The 18463-nt window shown below is 41.1% G+C and overlaps 1 protein-coding gene across 1 annotated transcript in view; it reads left to right on the top strand.

Moving 5' to 3' along the window:
* Positions 1-1534: 1534 nt before the first annotated feature.
* LOC309594750 (protein FAM169B-like) overlaps positions 1535-18463 on the top strand; it is a gene marked incomplete at its 5' end in the record, with an annotated part of 41207 nt that continues 24278 nt past the window's right edge. Inside the window, 3 exon segments of the mRNA XM_082321048.1 lie at positions 1535-1568; positions 14429-14562; positions 17364-17463. Of these exon segments, the coding sequence (XP_082177174.1) occupies positions 1535-1568; positions 14429-14562; positions 17364-17463 (268 nt within the window).

Genomic DNA, 18463 nt, shown 5'->3' with positions numbered 1-18463 from the left:
AAATAGATAGCTAGGACTAACAGATTACTAGGCTAAACAGTAATATGCTTACCACTCCTGATAAGAAACTGATGAGTCTTATCTGGCCAGGATGTTTTCAATATGCTGGGGAAAGTTGGTCTCTGCCATTTGTTGGTCTGGGCTGATCCTCAGCATTACTGAGTTATCTTTACATTTTCTGCTTTTCTTTCCTTCTGTATCGTTTCTCTTGAATCTTTCACCAGCTAACTACTGTCATCCCAACAATAGCACTTCTGTGACTTGACCTGCTTGTCTTTCATGGCTTTAGCTCAGGTACTTTCTCACAGCTTAACAATTTTCTCAGTGAAACTCAGGCAAGGTCACACAGCAATGCTGCATCAAACTAGGCCTTGGACCATGGCACAGCCAAACCTCTGGGCTGAGTGTGACATGGGGAGCGGTGGAAGGTACAAAGCTTCAAGTGATCACAAGAATGTGCTGAAATCCACCGATGTGCTGTGAAGTGTGGTTGTGTGACAGCTGCTTTTTTGAGAGCATCACTGTACGGGCTGAGATCACTTTGTCCTGTTGAGGAAAGAAAATACAAACCTACTTTAGTATGTTTTAAATCATTTGAAAGGAGGAGCAACCTTAGGGAGTGTTTGGTCACTCTGCTGACGGGCAATAGAGTTCATAACAATAACGTGAAGCACTCGGGACGCTGTTTTGAAACCTTGTCTCCAGGTCACGGTGGCGTTCCCAGATGGTGTAAGTGCAAAGGTAAGTTTATTTCTGTGCAAACGTGCTGTCATTTCCATGTACTTTTCACATCTTTGACGCTTGTGTCTGCTATTTTAGAAATAATGAAGCCATCGTACACCCACGGTAGGAAGGCTCCCAGGAGTCAACATCTGGATTCTACCTTCTAATTTTGACAACTGTGTGTTCATTTTAATCTCCGTACCTCAATTTCACGGTTTGTAATAACAAACAGCCGGCTGCTCGCCTAGGTTTTCCAAAAAGCCTCTTTTACACCGACAGCGATCACTGCAGTACGTGGCTAAAGAATGCTACAAAAATGTCACTTTTGTACTTATTTTCCCTCGTAAACGTTCTTCCTCTGCCACCCGAGTTTAAAGAAACTGGCGTTAGCTCTATGGTTTGTCATTCCGGGCATTTTAAATGAAGACTTTGGAAGCTGTGTTCGGAGTTTTATAAGCGAAGCCGCGCTGCTGGGCTGGCAGCTGCCGAAGGCCGGGCCTTGCCGGCGGAGGACGAGGGCTGCGGCCGCCCTGCCGGGGCCTGCAGCCGGCCTCCCCTCGCCTCTCCAGCCTTCGCGCCTAGAGAAACTTCTCCAGACCCTTCACCGTCACCTCCCCCGTCCCTCTGTTTCCCCAGCCGCCCCGCGACCGCCATCCCCGCCTTCCCACGACCGCTGCTCCTCTCAGCCCAGCGCCGGCCCGCCCCGCCGGGCCCGCCCTCCACCGCCGCCCTGCGCGGGACCGGGCCGCGCCGCCACCCCGTCCGGGGCGGGGGCGGGCCGCGGCGGTGGGAGCCCGCCTCAGAGGAAGTGATGGAGGCCGAGGGAGGAGGAAGAGCCGCCGCTGGTAAGAGGGGACGGAGAGCGCTCGGGAGCTCCCCCGCGGCCTGGCCTCCTCCCCGCCCCCTGCCCCGTCTCTCCCCTCACGCCGCCTCCTCACGGCGGCCGCCCCGCTCGCTTCGCCTCCCTCCTGCTCTTGCCCTCACGCCGGGCCGGCTGCCCGCCCGCAGAGGCTGGACGGCGGTGCCTGGCTGACGCACCGCCCGCCCGGGCTGTCCGGGGGCGCCGCCGGCGCCAGCCCGCGCCCTCTGTGAGGAGCCCGCGGCGCGTCCCCCCGCCGCTCCGAAATGGCGGGCTCCCCGCAGCACCGCGGCTGAGGCTTTCCAGAGGCGGCCACAACGCCGCAAAACACCCGGGCCTTTCCAGGAAAACTTTGCTCAGTCGCCTGCGGTCATGACCGGGCAAGCCCCGGCTCTTCATTGCCGTGCTCCCAGCGCCCTGCTTCCACAGGCTGGCTTGAGGGAGATGGTCCGGTCCGACCCCCCCTGCACAAAGCAGGGTCAACCAGAGCAGGCTGCTACAGGGGTTTTTTGCCCTTTTCCCAAGCCCACAGGTAACTTCCAGGTTTTAGGCTAGTCCAAACCTGTCCTGAAGCAGAGAGGAGCCGGCCTGATGATTTCTGTCAGCTTTGGTTCGGCAGGTGATGCTGGCGAAGGGCTCATCCCCAAACGCCTGTGTCCAGTGTGGGTTTAGAGGTCTCACAGCACAGGTGCGGGAGTTTGGGACTTTAATGGCTAAGTACTCGAGAGCTACTAAACAGCAGAGGGAATACTGTGTAAAAATACTTCCACGTTTTAAAGGCCAAATCTCAGGCGGCATCAGCAAGTGTTTACCCAAACTGAGCAAAAACATGGTTTAACAAAAGAAGCATGGTTTAACAGGGACAAAAGGAGCAGTGAACACATTGCTTCTTGACCACAGAAGAATAATTAGTTGGATCAGTTTGGTGTAGAGGTAAGATACAAAAGGCTTTCTATACTGCAGAGGACTTACCCTTTCTTTAAAAAGTATTCAGTAAAAACTTTTTGCTGATCACAAGCTGACTGTAGAACAAGAAGTACGTGGTCTCTAACGATGAATTTTTTTTTGTCGAAAAAAGCCACTCGTGCCTCATCTCCTTTCAGCAGAAGTTAATTTACTGGTGTTTCTGACAGTAGGCAAAGAGCTGCTCTGCCCAGCAGAGACCGATAGAGAGAACTCAGCCATTCAGTACGTGGTGGATTTACACCGCTTTCGAGTGAACAGACATTATGTTAGTTCCCAAATGGCAGTGCTCCTAGCGCTTGGGAAGGGAGCTGATTTTAGGACAGGTGGATCTTCTGCACATGCTCCAGCGTGGATTTCCGAGGGAGTCTGGCGTGTGTAGTGTTCCTGGTTTATATTTGACTAGGAGCACTTCCAAGAATCTCTGTTCACGCACTTGTTTGGATAAGGGCCCATTGCATCACCTCAGTTAGCTTTTGCACTGCTTTCCCTCCTGCTCTGTTTTTATACTCTTCTTTCTTAATTTGTCACGCTAGCAGGTAAATGGAGAGAAAGTGAATTTATCTTCTGAAACGCATTTTAAGTTGCTGCCGTTTATCTAAAGCACCTACTTCATCCCCTTCAGTAAAATAATGATGTTGTTCATTAGTTCCTCTAGCTGCTCATGGCTAAATGCGCTGTAGTCAGATTGCTCTGTTTTTTCCCTCCTATCAGCCACTTATGAAAGTCAAACATTTGAAATAATGCTATTGGGTTTTTTTGGAAGAGTCTCAATTCTGCTGATGTTTTTAAATAAAATATCTCTAGATGAGTGGGACTTGGTTTTTCATGTCCAAGCAAGCATTGTACTGTTGGGCACTTCAGTTAACGTCTACGTTTTTTCCCTGACTTTTTCATTACTCTCAAATTGAACGTTTAGAATAGTTGTTCTTCCATCCCCTTCCTCTTTTGGAACAGATGCCATTGTTTTTAGGTATCGTCTGAGTTTTGGCTTAGTTATTTAATTGGATATACCTATGTTTAAAATAATTATGGAACAATTGGCAATAGGCTGAGTATACAGCACGCTTTAAGAGCATATTGGAGTCAGCCATTAGCTCTTCTTGTGCAAATGGTGCTTTTCATTTTATGATGTCGTGCTGTAATTGGGATGCTACAACTAGGTCTTGAGGTCTGTTCCTGTAGCTGTTTTTCATAGAGCAAGACTGCTGACACTTCCAGGTTTCTAAGCCCCTTTATAGGTCCTAGGCAAACCGTGCCATTGAGAAACAGGCCAGCTGTTGACCTAGAACTCGAGGTTCTTGTTTTAAATTCAGCCTTGTCACAAGTGCTTTTTGATTTTAAAACACTTTGAAAGTCAGATTTGTATTAACAGCAAGTCTAGGAAGGACATTTGGTGGGTAACAATGTATATACTACTCTGGAGCCTGAGAAATAGTTACCAGATGAGGAACCCGTACCTCTAGTTTAACAATTCCACTAATGAAGCCTTAAGTTTCCATCTGTCTCTCTAGGAAGACAGAAGTCTCCCCGCCCTCCATGAATTCCGTATTAATCAGTTTACAGGCAGGAGGTTAGCAGCCTGTAAGGTGGACCCACAAAATTTGGGTAGCACTATATATCATGAACGTGGCCCCCACATCTAGAAAAGCTACTGAAAGCTCTAAGATGAGACAGTTCAACAACCATACTCCTTCAGTATAACTAAAAACTCATGTATGGAACAGGTAGAATTTTACTCAGACTGAGGAGTGTTTGTATCTAAGAGGTAAGGGCTGTCATAACCTCCTCGCTTTCCGTGCCACAGGTAAGGCACGTTACTGAAACCTTGCTTTCTTTAACATAAATATGTAGTTATGGTCTAGAAGGAGAGAAAACAGGAAACAAAATCCTAACTACTTCCTTCAAAGGAAAAATACAGTCCAAAACCCAGCAAACAAACCCGAGTCCCTTTCCATAATAGCATTGCAGTGAATACACTCCTTCCCTTGGGGAAAAGTATGAGAAAACAAACAGCACAAGAGAAAGTCTAGCCAGTTTAAATTTGCAAGTGGGAGGTGTGCAGACATTATGGTTGTGAGTACGTTATAAGAACCTACGTAGAACAGGCTGGTATGTATTTTCCACATTATAATGGTTGCGTGCTGAGAGACTCCCAAACACTTTGTGTGGCAATTCACAGTTCTGGTGTGTTGTCTTTGCAAAATGATTGGCAGACCCTCAGGTCGCACATATCCGAAGTAAACTGTGTCCTGCTCAGTTACCGAGAGGTCTGTGGATGCTTAAAAATGTTGTGTTTGTAACCTTTGAAACTGCTATCTGGTGGCTGGTCTTTATAGTATTACTGACAACAGATGGCAAATGGCTCCGCTGATGTAATTCTTGCTAGTGTTTCATTCCTGTGAAGTTGCACAGTTTCAAAATCTCAGAAAGTGCCTCCATATTTTTTCCACGTAATGATTTCAAGCCAAACTAAATAAAAACATTTTATATTATTCAAATTCCCATGGTGTCATGTGACATTTTTGTAATGATTGCCTTGCAGCAGTTTCAGATAAGTGCACGTTTGGTAGCAATTTAAGGCCTGTGTCCTTTAAGTAATGCTTATTAGTACGTAACAGATGCTGTTTAGAAACATTATGCCTTTTAATAGGCTCTGCTTTTAGACTACATGTTCTCATTCCAGGCAGACTGTGGATCAGGCAAGCTTGGAGGTATGCTGTCATTTATGCAAAGCCTAAGTCAATTTTCTGCTCTGAAGTCAAGCCATGTGTTTTTCCTTGTTTCTTCCATTCTGGTCATAGCTGCCTTGCTGTGTTTTTCCCCCTAGTTATATCTTTGGCTGATTGTCAAGCCATTACAATCAAAACCTTTTGCATTTTTAACCACCAGCAGTGGTTTCTTTTGTCCTTACAGAAGAGCCTGTGTAAACTGAATTTAAACAATCTCAGCCTTACTGTCAAGAGCACAGCAAGCACACAGTTAGCCCTCTGTTGCCAGCCTGTCCTTCCTTCTCTGCTTCTTCCTCCTCCCAAAAGGAGAAAAAGGGAAAAGCAGAGCCATGCTGATTTTGGAGCACCTTCAAAGACATGTAGAATAGCTGACACAATGGCACAGAAAAACAAGAGATGTTTACATATTTCCTCCACTACTTGCAGCTGTTTATTAAAGCAAGCTCTGAGACAGGCTAAGAGGCTTGTGACTGCTAGTGCAGGTGACGTATTAATTTGCAGCCGCATAATAAATTTAGCAAAGTGAAAATTACTGGGGGAGGGGATTTTTTTGTTTCTTCCCTTTTTTTTCTCAAATTAATTGCTTTATTTTGAGATTAGTCTGGCTGTACAAATTGCTCCCTGCAAGTAATTTGGAGAAAGGCTGCTGGGCTTTCTTAGGCAGACGTATGCACTCTACCGGTGGGAGCAGTAGATTTGTCAGATGTGTAAAGCATTTGCAACTCAAATTATGCAGTATCTGAAACTGATATCCCTGAAAATCTAGACAGTTGTCTCATATTTTCATTGCTACATCGTTCGTTTGCGGAACATTGTCCTTTCTGATAGCAAACCAGGGCTTGCAGGTACTTTTGGTATGTCACACATACTGCCGTAGTTTGTATGAAATGAAGATAAGGGCCATGTGTAGGCCTTAGGTTTCCTACACCTGCTTTGAATGATGGTGGTAACAGGGAAATGTATTTAATGGGGTACTTAAATACTAGCCCTGGTGCCAGGTTGTGACAGTGGGTGTTTCAGTAATAATTTTAAATGCTCCTTGGTCTTAAAATATGGCTGTTTTCTGAAACTGTCCTAACTGGCAGTCTGTCTGGCTTCTCCCCATAGGATGAAATCGTGTTCATGCTAGACCATTTGCCAAACTCAGTTGTCATTTCTTGACATTTCACTATTCCTTGTTTATCAGTATGGGAGACATTGTCTTCCTCTTTTCCCTTAAGTTATAGGATGCCTTTTGACCAATATATCCTCTTTTCTGTCTTCCATCTTTGCAAAGGATTGAGTTACCACTATCTACATTTGAACTTGTGATTCGTAAGAGCTCTGCTGCTGTTCATGGAATCTTTTCTGTCATTTTCCTTTCAAATCAGACTCTTTGAATAATGAAAATACTTCAGTGACATATTTCAGTGACGTGCAGGGCCTCCCATTTCTTCTTTGCTTAGATTTTAAGAGTCAGACTGTAATTTGAGGTCAGGCCTGGACTATGAACTTCTGCTGGCATAGCTATTTTGGCTATGGTTATGGTGAAGTGAGATGTAGCACTGACATAGCTGTGCTGGAAAAAGCCCCTGGTAGAGACACAGTCGTTCTGGAAAACTTGTGTATTTTTCTTGTATATTTTATTTTGTTTAGGGGGTAGACAAATAATTAAGTTGACAAATTTAGTTGTTGTTTTTTTTTTTTTTCTTAGATATGCAAGAAAATCCATACCACTGCCTTCAGCAGTTGAAGTTAGACTTTTCGAGGAACATTTCTGCCCATTTCTTGGCTGTATGAAAACCAGTACATATTAAGAACTCAATTGTGATGTTCACAGGTTCAGAGGTATTAGCAGCAATCCCGCTGAATCAATGGAATTTCCTTGAGGAAAACCTGATATGAACATGAACCTTAAAGCCTTAATTAATTACAATCCTGAATGTCGCTTTTCTTCAGGACTACATCTTCTCTGAGTTATTCTGTAAGCTCCCTCCTTCTTTTTTACATCTGAGCTCTGTGAAAAGGAGAGTTAAATGTGCAGAAGTATGAATTCCTGATATGTCATAGTTACAGCTGGTAGCACTTCCATGGTTTAACAGTATGCTACAGTTTTTATTTATAAAGTCTGTTTCTGGGCCATAATACCTCAGCTTTTTTCAATTACGTTAGGTTAGAGCTTTGTGCAAAACATGCCAGTCCAGATGTGCATTCTGTGTATAATAGGACAGGGGATAGCCTGTTTACACAGATGTATTTTAATTTATCTGTACTGTGAGTTGGGTGTGGCTTTATTTTTGTAAGTGTAACACTGGTAAAGATCCATCTGAGGGAAAACAGATACAGTTGGAACCTGTTTGCTGGGACTTTCAGTGCGGGAGTACTGCAGGTTAGAGTTGATCAGTGCTGTTTGTTATATGATCCTTTCAATATGCAGTTGCTTTTCTAGATTTGAAAACATTTTAAATAATGTGGTTTCATCTAGATATTTTTCCAAAAAGAGCTAAATACTTAAATCAATTATTTAATTCCCTTGTCTATTTTTTTTTTTTCCATTTCATAACTTGCAGATTACTCTAAGTTTTGGAAAATAAATAACACATGTGACTTATAAACCCTGGTCATACAAGGTTCTGAGGGCCTTCGGAGCTCACTGAAGTGAATACTTGAAGGTGTTTGACATTTTTCAGAATTAGGCTTGTCTCTGCGTTTGCTCATCTATGTTCTCCTAAATAGATGTGTATACTTAGAGCTTTTTTCTTCCTTTTCTGAAATCGGTAGTAAAAATGTCTTAGCAGGAATGGGATGGATAATACGAGAGCATCCTGCATTCGGGATGCCTAACATTTGGTCTGCCCTCCATTTGAGTGACAGAATTAGCAGTAATGACATGTATAGCTACAGCTGAACTCATCTATTTAATCTGTTTGGTTTCTTAATTGGCAATGGGATTAGGATTATTTATTTCCCTTCTGCCTTCCTTTATTGATTCCACAGCAGAAAATTATTTACAGACAGAAACTTGTCTTTAGTTTTTCTTCTGAAGCCCCTCTTGCCATTTGAATTGTGATAGAATAGTAAGTAATATATAGATGGCATTTTTGGATTGAAACATAGAAACCTGTTAACACCAATGCATTTTTTTCATCCTTTATGTTCCAAGAGTGATTGCTCTATTAGTAATGGTGAAAAGCAATGCAGTAGGGAAGAACATTGTTTTCATTAATGATGTACAGCATGTGGTTAAGAGCTGCCTTGCCATGTTGGACAGATGACACACCACGGCGTTTGCCCACTAGCTCCGTGATCACCACATGTTGTTATGATCCTGAAGTTTCACTTACATTAGAACTTGGGTTTTTGACGTGTACTTGCTCGATTAAATTCAGGATATGAGAGTCAGGTTCTGCATGTACTCCCGGGAATGTGTCAAAGACCTCTTCCTTCCTTTGAAAGGTTAAACAAATATGGTTGTCTAATGATAACCACATGCATTGAGCTGTTCAGGCTCATTGGAAGGAACAGAGAAGAGTTGATGCTAAAGCACTGCTGTTTAACACAGAGCTCCCACTCCTGCAAGAGGGTAATAGATAGCGCTTTTGTTATATGTGCACAATTCAGAAGGGTAAAAGAATTTACCTTTAGATCCTAGACACTGTCGTGGTTGTGCTACCATAGCGTGGCAGTGACAGTCCACAGGAGAATAGAGAACAATTTATGTTATATGACTTGTTTATCTTTTTATGTTGTGACTTCAGAGGCACTGATAAGGAAAACGTCACACCCTTTTGAAGTGGTAGATAAGACATACACTTAGCTGATAAGAAACCAGAGAGAAAATGAAGTGATTTGTTGGGGGCCACAAAAACACACCTGTGTTAAGAATAAATCTTAGGAGTTCTGGTCTCAGTTGCCTCGTTTAATTACAAGAACATTCCCTCCTAAATATTGACATGATACACAGTCTTTTTGTGTTGCTGCACATATGTTTGTCTCATATTGCAACGTGTTTTCTGATTTAAAAAAAAAACAAGGGAAAATACTTCTTGGACAAAAAACCTCACAGTACTGTCAGAAACACTTAGAATCTGCCGAAGGTTTTTTTTTTTTTTATTGTGAAATATATTGGCATGAAAATAAAGCCAATAGTAAAACCAATAAATAAAACCACTACTGCTATTGCAAGCATTAGAAATGGCAAAACTGAATAAAAAAATGACACTTGAAAGTTAGAAATGTTAGGTTGTTTTAATCTATCTTGTTTCTGCACCACTAGAGATCACACTTAAGTATTTTTCATACTTGTACATGTAAAAGCATGCACAAATTTGCATAAAGGTACAAAGATGCAGAGTCCAGGTACAAATCCTGTGGTGACTGACGGCTCTTCTGTAAACATACGCTTCTGAACGGATGCATGCAGTATCATTCTCTGTGTTTGTAGAACATGAAAAAGTAGTTGTAGGATAAATGATTAATTCACTTCAGACATAACACTTTTCATGCTTCATCTACAGTGAGGTTGATGTATTTTGCTTTACAATCTGGCTGCATCCTAAATGCTCTTACAAATTTCTGAAATGGGCTTTTCAACAAGTAAGTCTTTCCTGGGAGTACCAGCAAGACCTTAATGCGTCTTAATCAACCCAATGGTGTGTCTAGTCTGAAATAACTGCATCACCAACTTGTTGGCTTAAGGAAACAGTATTAATAAGCTACATATGAACGCAGGAATAGAAAATTCTTAACAATGAAAGCAACTATCTCTTGTTTAATAAATTGTGTATTGGGTTCATGGTTAAAAACGACTTAAGGATATTGGCAATACATACTAATTTGAAACTTAAATGAGCAGAACACATTACAAAGAGGCAGAGCTGATTGTCCAGAGTTGTAACTGATCTGTTAGATAATGGCAAAATAGTAAAACTAAACCATAGGTACTAAAATGGCTAGTCTAGTGAAAGAGAGCTTGAGGAATATAATAGTGATATGAATTGCTGTAGCATTACATTAATGAGGTAAGTCTGTGGTTATGTATATTCTAGTTAAATTATTTCTATTATGACACAGGGCTTAGCTGCAGAGGATATAGAAGGATCATCAAAAAGCATCTTCAGAATAGCTGATTAGATTGAAGCATGTCATTTACCTTCGGGCATTACAGCAGTCTGTAGTTTCGCTTGTGGAATTTCATGTACGAGTGTGTGCAGCATGTGTTTTCTGTTGTATTGAGAATAAATTCTTTTGCCCATGGAAAAATATTTTCTGCTTACTTAACTGATAGAATGAAATTCTTGCTGAATCTGTAATGATGGGGGTCTGTCTCTAATCTACAAAAATTAATTTCTAGTTTAAGGTAGAATATCGTCTTCTATTTTGTGATTGCATTTGTTATTTATCTACCTGATGCAGAACATAAGCATGTTAATCAGAGAAATCTGGATTCCCACATATGATCTTTTTGGATCATAAGTCAAGTGAACTCTGTCTGACTTTCACCTCTCAAGAAGGATATTTGTCCACTTCATGAAACCACCATAAAATTCAGAAAATCAGAGGTGGAATAGCAGTGGGTTTAGAAAAAGCTGAGTTTAGGGATCAGGACTGAAACAGGGGCCTTGGTTTATGCCTTATTGGCAGAGTTGCATGATGTTTTAGGCGGAGGTACCTATAGGTGCTGGAGGGTAGTATCTCATAAAGATGACTGGGTTGTATGGGCAGTGCCTGCTTGTTAGTATAGCTGGTTTTAGCTGTGGCTTTTCACTTTAAAAATCAGATTCTTAGTGCAAATTGATGACAGATCACTAGAGTGAGAGGAGATGCACTTACACATCCTCGCTGGAGAATGTGGCCCAGACTGCTCCATGGAAACAAAAGAGAGGAGAAGCAGAAGCAGTTTTAGTTTTTGCTTTAAAATCTATTCTGTATGCTTGAAAGGGAAATATGCCCATTGAGATTTCTCATTTATTTATCTCTAGCTAAGTTTTTTTCAGTGGAATTGCATACACTTCCTCCTCCTTTGCCCTGAATGCCGGTGCCCTGTAAAAGACAACCTCTGGTACCTGTCTGTAAACCCTTCATGGTCACTGCTGCTGTAGAATCCGCCTAGATGATGTCTTGACCTTGTTTACCAGCTTTGGCTATTTAAGATGGCAGCCACTTCAGCGCGAATGTCAGGAATCCCTCTAATGCAGTAGGCCTCCCGTTCTAAATTTACTCTCCTTATGGTTTATGGTCCCTCCTCTGTGGCTGCAGCAAGAGGCCCCCTTTTTATGACTCACCCCTCCTGCCCCCCTTCGCTCCCCCCCCCCCCCCCATCCTCGCTCCCTCCCTCCCGCAGATGGTAACCCTTTGTGCACGTCGCCTGTTTGAAAGGAGTGCTCGCTGGGTGTCTAGCAGATTGGCTGCCACAATGTGCTCTTTTGTTGCCGCTAGGTAAGATCAAACTCGAATGAAATCCTGTAATTCAAATTAGGTTAAAAGGCTGTCCTCGGAACTTTGCAATTTTGGTATCCCAAGATGCTGATAGGGGCCTCAGACTGAAGCACTCACAGGAGAGTAGCACTGCTTTTCTTTTAAAGTGAAGTTAACAAATTATTTTGCATTGGATTTTGGAACGTTTATAACATCCTGTTAGACAGCAATAATTGTTGTTGTAGTCAAACCATAGCAATAGTTATGGTTAGACTTTGTTGAGGTTTTTTTTTTTGGTTTCTGTATATAAAAAAAGCATAAAAGGGACACATACAGGAGGGCAAATATAATTTCTTCACTTTGTACTGGGGAAAACTGGGAAACACGTTAGTTAACGTAAAAAAAATTTCAAACCAGTGATTTTTCTCCTGCCTATGGCAGCTGAACAGTATTAGTGGCATGTGCATGTGTGTGCAAGTTTTGGGGGGATGTTCACAAAAGCAAGCCTTAGCACAACTGACTTCTTGAGGACACTCTGGGGTACCTAAAGTTAGGCTTCTGCTCCCTGTTGTCCCTAAAGGAACCTCGCTCTCGCTCGCTCTCTCTCCCCTGCCTCCCTTATATACAGAAGCCGGGACAGATTTGTTTTCTTCATGAAAAATTTTTAGATTTTCCCCTTTATTGGAATATGTGCTCCTAACTCACTTGGGCGTTTTCAGAGTATTACACAGGAAAGACAAGTTAACTGGAAGTCTAAAAGTGTTTTTTAGAGACGAAAATTACTTCCATGGAAACCTGTATTAACGGAAAGTTGATCAGAAGTTTTCTGTAATGCCTCATTATTTAATCTGTGACATTATTTCATCCTTCAAATGGTCACTGTTACCTTAGAATACAAGCATATTATGTACCAGAAAGTTAGTGTAACTTTGAAGGTACTAGTTGTTTTGTTCAGTGAGCAGAAAGCATGATTGTGCTTGTTAAGTTGCTTTGGCTTAACAATGGCAGGAGGTAGCCTTCTAAGCAGCATCTCATGAATAGTATTTATTAGCATGGCCAATATTTTTCTTTGTGCTAAACTTAAGTCTTACATGCTGCTCTTTTGCAAAGAATTAATTTACTGGTAAATTTACTTCAGTTTTTAATAATAATCTTTAATTTTTTTCCCTTATATGGCTTCTGTGCTCAATGGTGTTACACAGCACACCGGGGAAGGCCGCTGCAAAAGAAAACTGTAACCACTAAGTACTGGCTGGGATTTTATTATGTGACTCAACTTGCCAGTGTTGCAATGCTGTTTTCTCTCCCATTTTGTCACATACAAACCTACTATGAAAACCATTTACAGAGTAGCTTCTGTTCAGCATTCTGAATACATAGCTTTGCTGTCAAGCCTCAGGATGTAAGCTGATTGCCTGCAAAGGGCAGGAAAACAGTGTTTAAAGCATTTTAAGCAGTGCTGGGTGGTGGTGAATTATCAGTTGTAGTCTCTTACCCTTTTGCTGAGGAATCAGATACTGATCGCTGCCAGAGGGAGGGTGGTAGGACTGTGGGTGAATAGTCTGACCTGGTACTGCAAATCCCATGCTCCTACTTTTACATGGAACGGTATAATTTTCAATATAGTACTTTTATGATTCATCTTTTCTGAATCTTAATATAGACAGTTCTTGCAATGGCCCTCCTAAGACTGTTCATTGTCTCAGCCGTTTACTTTGCCCTTACTATCAGTGCAGTTATTTCACGTTAAACTTGGGTCATAGGAGCTGCCACAGGAGAGGAAACCATGATTAAAAACAGAGGATTCAGAAATAAGATTCCAACTATAGCAGTTTGGTAGAAGATTTTGTCTTCAGTTTGGGCTTACAAGAGTTGCAGGTGTAGCTTGTTGATTGAAAGCCCCTTAAATTGAAACTATTTCCTTCCTGTGATAGAAGACTGGCAGAATGCTGTCTGGATTGCTAACCCATTTCTTCTGATGTTCTTTATCTTGAGCTGGTGGTGAGCCACCAGTCAGTCTGGTTTGTTGTATCAGAAAGAGGTTGCTTGGTTCCTCATGAGCACAGAGTTGGACTTTGCATCTAGGTAACAGGCATCAGATGTATGTAATTTTTCTTTGCATGACCTTAACAAATACTTTGCATGAATACCCTTCAGCATTGAGTCACATGGATTAAAAGTTACACTGCATAAAAGATGATGGTTGCTATTTTGGGAGCTCTTATGCAGGTAAATATTTTAATATTTTTTTGACATTGTTTCATTGTTGTGAAAGTGCCCAACTGAAGTTACTCAGAAAAAAAGAAAGAGAAAACTAATGATACACAACAGATCATGGACTGACCCATAAAGGGGCAGTCTTCCAGGAAAGAGTGGAAGCTTTGGAATTCTTTTCCTGTTATATTTTTGGGCAGTACTAAAACTCAGGCTGTGTTTTGAAGCAGTTTTTTTGCTCTTCCAGCTTTAAAGCAGTTTGCTTACACCTGAGACTGTGCTTGTTGAATTCAAAGGAGACAAATGTGATTTGATGCTGTCATGGTTCTACTTTGTAAAATTGCATGTCAAGAGGTAAATAACATATAGATAGGTTTTTACCAGCCTTACTATTTTAGACTAGGATTATACAACAGGCTCTAACGGGAACAATAAGGGCCCAGCTACACCAAGCAGCTGCTGGGGAAGCTGAGGTTTTAAAACTCGTGTTTCTTAGTTCATTTGAAAAGTAAAAATATCTTGTGTTTTATTTTAACTACAGGTTGCCTTTACTTGGTAGATACGTTAGCAGGAGATCCAGAGGTTCTGCAAGCAGATGCTGAAACATACTATGAAAAACTCTTGAAGAAATCATCGTCTGCTCCTGATGTTTTTTCGATCCCTGGTGGAGAAGAGGTAGTAGGCTGATGTTTTTCGTACTGCAAGTTAGATACTTGCAAACTAGTTTGTTGGTTGTGCTCATGGTCTGTCTGTGAATAGGGGTAAACTGGTGTGGCCAGAATACAAATCTCTTAAAATCAGCAAACCCTGCATTATTTCAAATAGTTTGCATGCTGCAACTGAGAGATAAGCTTAAACCACAAGTCTAAAACCCTCTGAGTGTGGATGAGGGTTTGGAGTACTTAGCTGAACTTTGCATCTTGACCTGCCTCCTTATAGGCCTGAATCAAAAGTGAATTTGATAGATGTTTATACCATGGCACAGCTCTGTGTTCTGCCTCTACTGTGCAGTTTACACGGTATTGAGATATAGTCTGTCTTTTGTTTCCATTCTTTCCAATACTTATATTGATAATTTTGGATATGGATTCTCCCAGAGGAATTCTGATCAGATGTGATTGATAGATGGTATAAATACAGTAGGTGCCAATGCTTTAGGGTCCATTCCTGAGCCACCTGGGGGGAATGCATTGGAGATGACTGAGCAGGCCTATTAAAAATTCCGACTTCAGTCAACCTATGAAACCTTTCATTCTGGGCATTTTCTGGATCATAAAAGCTGTGCTGGGCTAACTGTTATTGTACTATCAAACCGGGAAGTGGATTAGTTGAAATAAATGTTTGGAATACGGTGGCTTTTCTATAATTTAGGAAAATAATATGCAGTAGTTTCCAGAAAAACGCTGTTTCAGGTGGGTAGCTTCATCTCTGAGCCGTGAATGTAACTAGCTTTCAATACTCTTTGAATGCCCTCTAGTGGACCATGCAAGGTTAAATACGAACAAACCCGAAAATGCAAGGCTCCCCCAGTTTAGGGCTTCTGTTACCTCAGCCTTTCATGCCTGGTTGTACTTTTAGAGGCTCATTTGCTGTTCCATTAGAAGGGAGGGTAAGTTAAAACCCCAAGCAGTGCTGTGTGTGTATTCCTGCGATAGCTAGACACAGTGAGATGAGTTAAAGGTGGACTTCTGGCTTTTGATTCAGAACTGTCTTGATTTTATGGCTTGTCATCAGACCTTAAATATGTCACATGACTGATTTGAGTCTCATAGCAACACATTTCTCTTTGCATTCATTTAATTCAGGTCTAATCTAATCTGCAGTCAGACAGCTAGTCAAGGGCATAAGTAATGGTAACGTTCTCGCTGTATTGGTTTTTTCCTTATACTCTATAACAAATAGCTCAAAGAATGTTGATATTTTGTAATTAAAAATAAATTAAATGTAATAAGATAAAGCTCCCATCCCCAGTGAACATCTCAGCTAACAATCTCTGTTATATACCTACAACTTGAAGGATGAGGATTTTGGTGTTTGAATAATGGCTGCAGTTACCAGGCTTTTTTTTTTTTTTTTCTCTGTGCATCGGAATTAAAGCAGGTTTCAAGTGGCAGGACCGGCAACCATGAATAATTATTTAGCAAGTGTTAAGTGGCTGTCAGCCCACTTGCTCGGGTCACAGGGCTTCTTTTTGGTATGATATGGTCTTTGGTCAAGTATTCAGTACACAAATAGCAAGGATTATTGCAAGTCAGGATGGAAGCACGTTGGCAGCGTTCATATACAGAAAGCTATGCTTGGCTTATGCTGATATTGTTAGCACCTGTGAAAGGCACATTACCTTATACAACAAAATAACAATCATAGCAGTATTGGGAATAGTACTGGCCTTTTCTCTATACTAACGCTCCCAGGTGCCATAATGACACCGATGCTGTTATATTTGAAGCATGCAAAGAACGACTGAATCTCCGGAACATGCTGAGATTTTGGGAAGCTCATGAATACAGATTTCAGGCAGTTTTCATTTTTTTGCCTGGCGTCCAGTGTTTGCATAGATGATCCCAGGATTCTGGCACTCATAAGCTAGTGAACACTGGTTTCAACTTAAAGTTGTTATCTTGAATAATCCATATTCATACTACTCCTTCCATGCACCAAGAAATATTAAATGTATCACATGACTGATTTGAGTTTCATAGCAAACTGACAAATGGGTGCAATTAGAGAGAGAGGCACACCCACACATACACAATGGACCAGATTTTTGAAAGTACAGTACATACTGTGCTAAATTATGCACGCTCTTTGCCTGTACCTAAACTTACATGAGAGCATTTGCAATATTCATATGGAAATCGTCATCTCTATGCATATAGAGCTGTTTGAGCACAGTAATTTTGTGTTTATGTGTCACATCATTTAGAAGTTTGGTCTAAGACTGAGAGCTTGAGAGCTGCATTTTGATTTTAGCTTTGCCTTCAACATAACTACCTTGTGCCAATTATCTACCCTCCCTGTGTCTCACAGATAAACTGCCCAGTCACTGCCCTAATGCTTTGATACTCCCTGTACCCTGAGGCTTAATTCATTGTTTGCAAAACACCACAAGTACTCAGCTGGACAGTGCTGTAAGAAGTGCAAGTTGTATTTGTTTTTATTTGCTGTGTCTGATCTTTCATAACACCATTTGTCTGCATGTAACAGTGTTCAAAGCCAGATTATGTACTAATAGTAAGTTGGCATTAAGGTCTTCACTAACTTCGGTAGCTTGATTTCTTTTAAATTAATATTACTTATGGATAATATTAGAATATTATGTATGTTTCAGTGCCTTGAAGTTCAGGATTGAGAACGTGTTGTGCTAAGCTTATACCATGCATGTTAGTAAAACATATCATAAGTGCATCTAATACATGAAATACTTCTTGTGAGCTTTGCAGTACAAACAGCTACAGGGCTTGTTTGTTTTTTAGGTTAAACTTGAAGATTCCTGCGTGTGTTTTGTCCCTCTCTACCGAAATAATCCTACTTGCAAAATGTTGCTGTTAACTGATCCAAAGGATAAAGAGACAGGTTAGAATTGGTCAAAATATTTTGAAATTTGAGTAGTTGTACTTTCTTTTCTTTTTAAGATGGTCTGCTTGTTTATATATTTAAATATTTTGGGTTTTGTTTTGAATATGAAGAGGATTCAGTTTACCTGTCAGGGATTTGTGTCGGTGGGCTACTGATTAGAAGGGAGGATTGACAGTCAGGGCTTTTAAATTCTATGCAGAGCTCTGCTGGTAGCTGAAAAATTACCTTGGGTAAATCTGTTATTCTGTCTGAGTTTGTTCAGTGGGGTAATATTTTTCTAATTGAGGATGATGTGAAATTTAATGCATTATCGTTTGGATAGAATTCTGAAATCCTTAAGAGGAAATATATATGTGAAATTGTATTAGGTCTTACTAATTCTTACTCATATTATTTTTACTTTATGATATCGTCTTCAGTCCTAGGTTTAATTGCCTTCTATTTCCAGCACTGGTGTGTGAGGGGTAAATTTGCAGTGAGACCATGCTCAGGAATTAAGTTAAATCCATTTTATTCTTTAAATAAAGGTATTCTTTAAACTCTACCAGCTTTGCCTTGCTTACTGCTAGAAATGCCAGTGTTTTCCTATTACAGCCATGTGTCAGCCTGACAGGGATACACTACAGTTGTGTTACAGGCAGTAGAAGTCAGCATGTGCTTACTGGTATTTCTGTTTCATGAGTCACTGCTTAGAGTACTTACAGGTTATTAAGATTTGATCAATAATTGTATCTAAGTTTTATCTTCCTGCTGTCAGGATCGCAGTATCTTCAGACACAGCCTGATTTCTTCCTACTTAATCTCTTAGACAAGTGTCTTTGACTATGAAATGTGAAAAAATGCAAATGTAAAATAAGTAACAACTCTTGATACCACTGTCACTAATGGGAAACTTGACTCCAAGTTGCATAGTACCAAAAGCCCAGGTTGCAACCCACCTAGATTAAATGAGAATTGTTGGAGTTGTTGTGAAGCAATGAGCTATAGAATTTTTGGA

This window comes from Platalea leucorodia (assembly GCF_965183815.1).
Source record: "Platalea leucorodia genome assembly, chromosome: 9".
In the NCBI taxonomy this organism is placed as follows: domain Eukaryota; kingdom Metazoa; phylum Chordata; class Aves; order Pelecaniformes; family Threskiornithidae; genus Platalea; species Platalea leucorodia.
The sequence above is the reverse complement of the archived record's forward strand: the minus strand, read 5'-3'. Positions and strand labels throughout refer to the sequence as shown.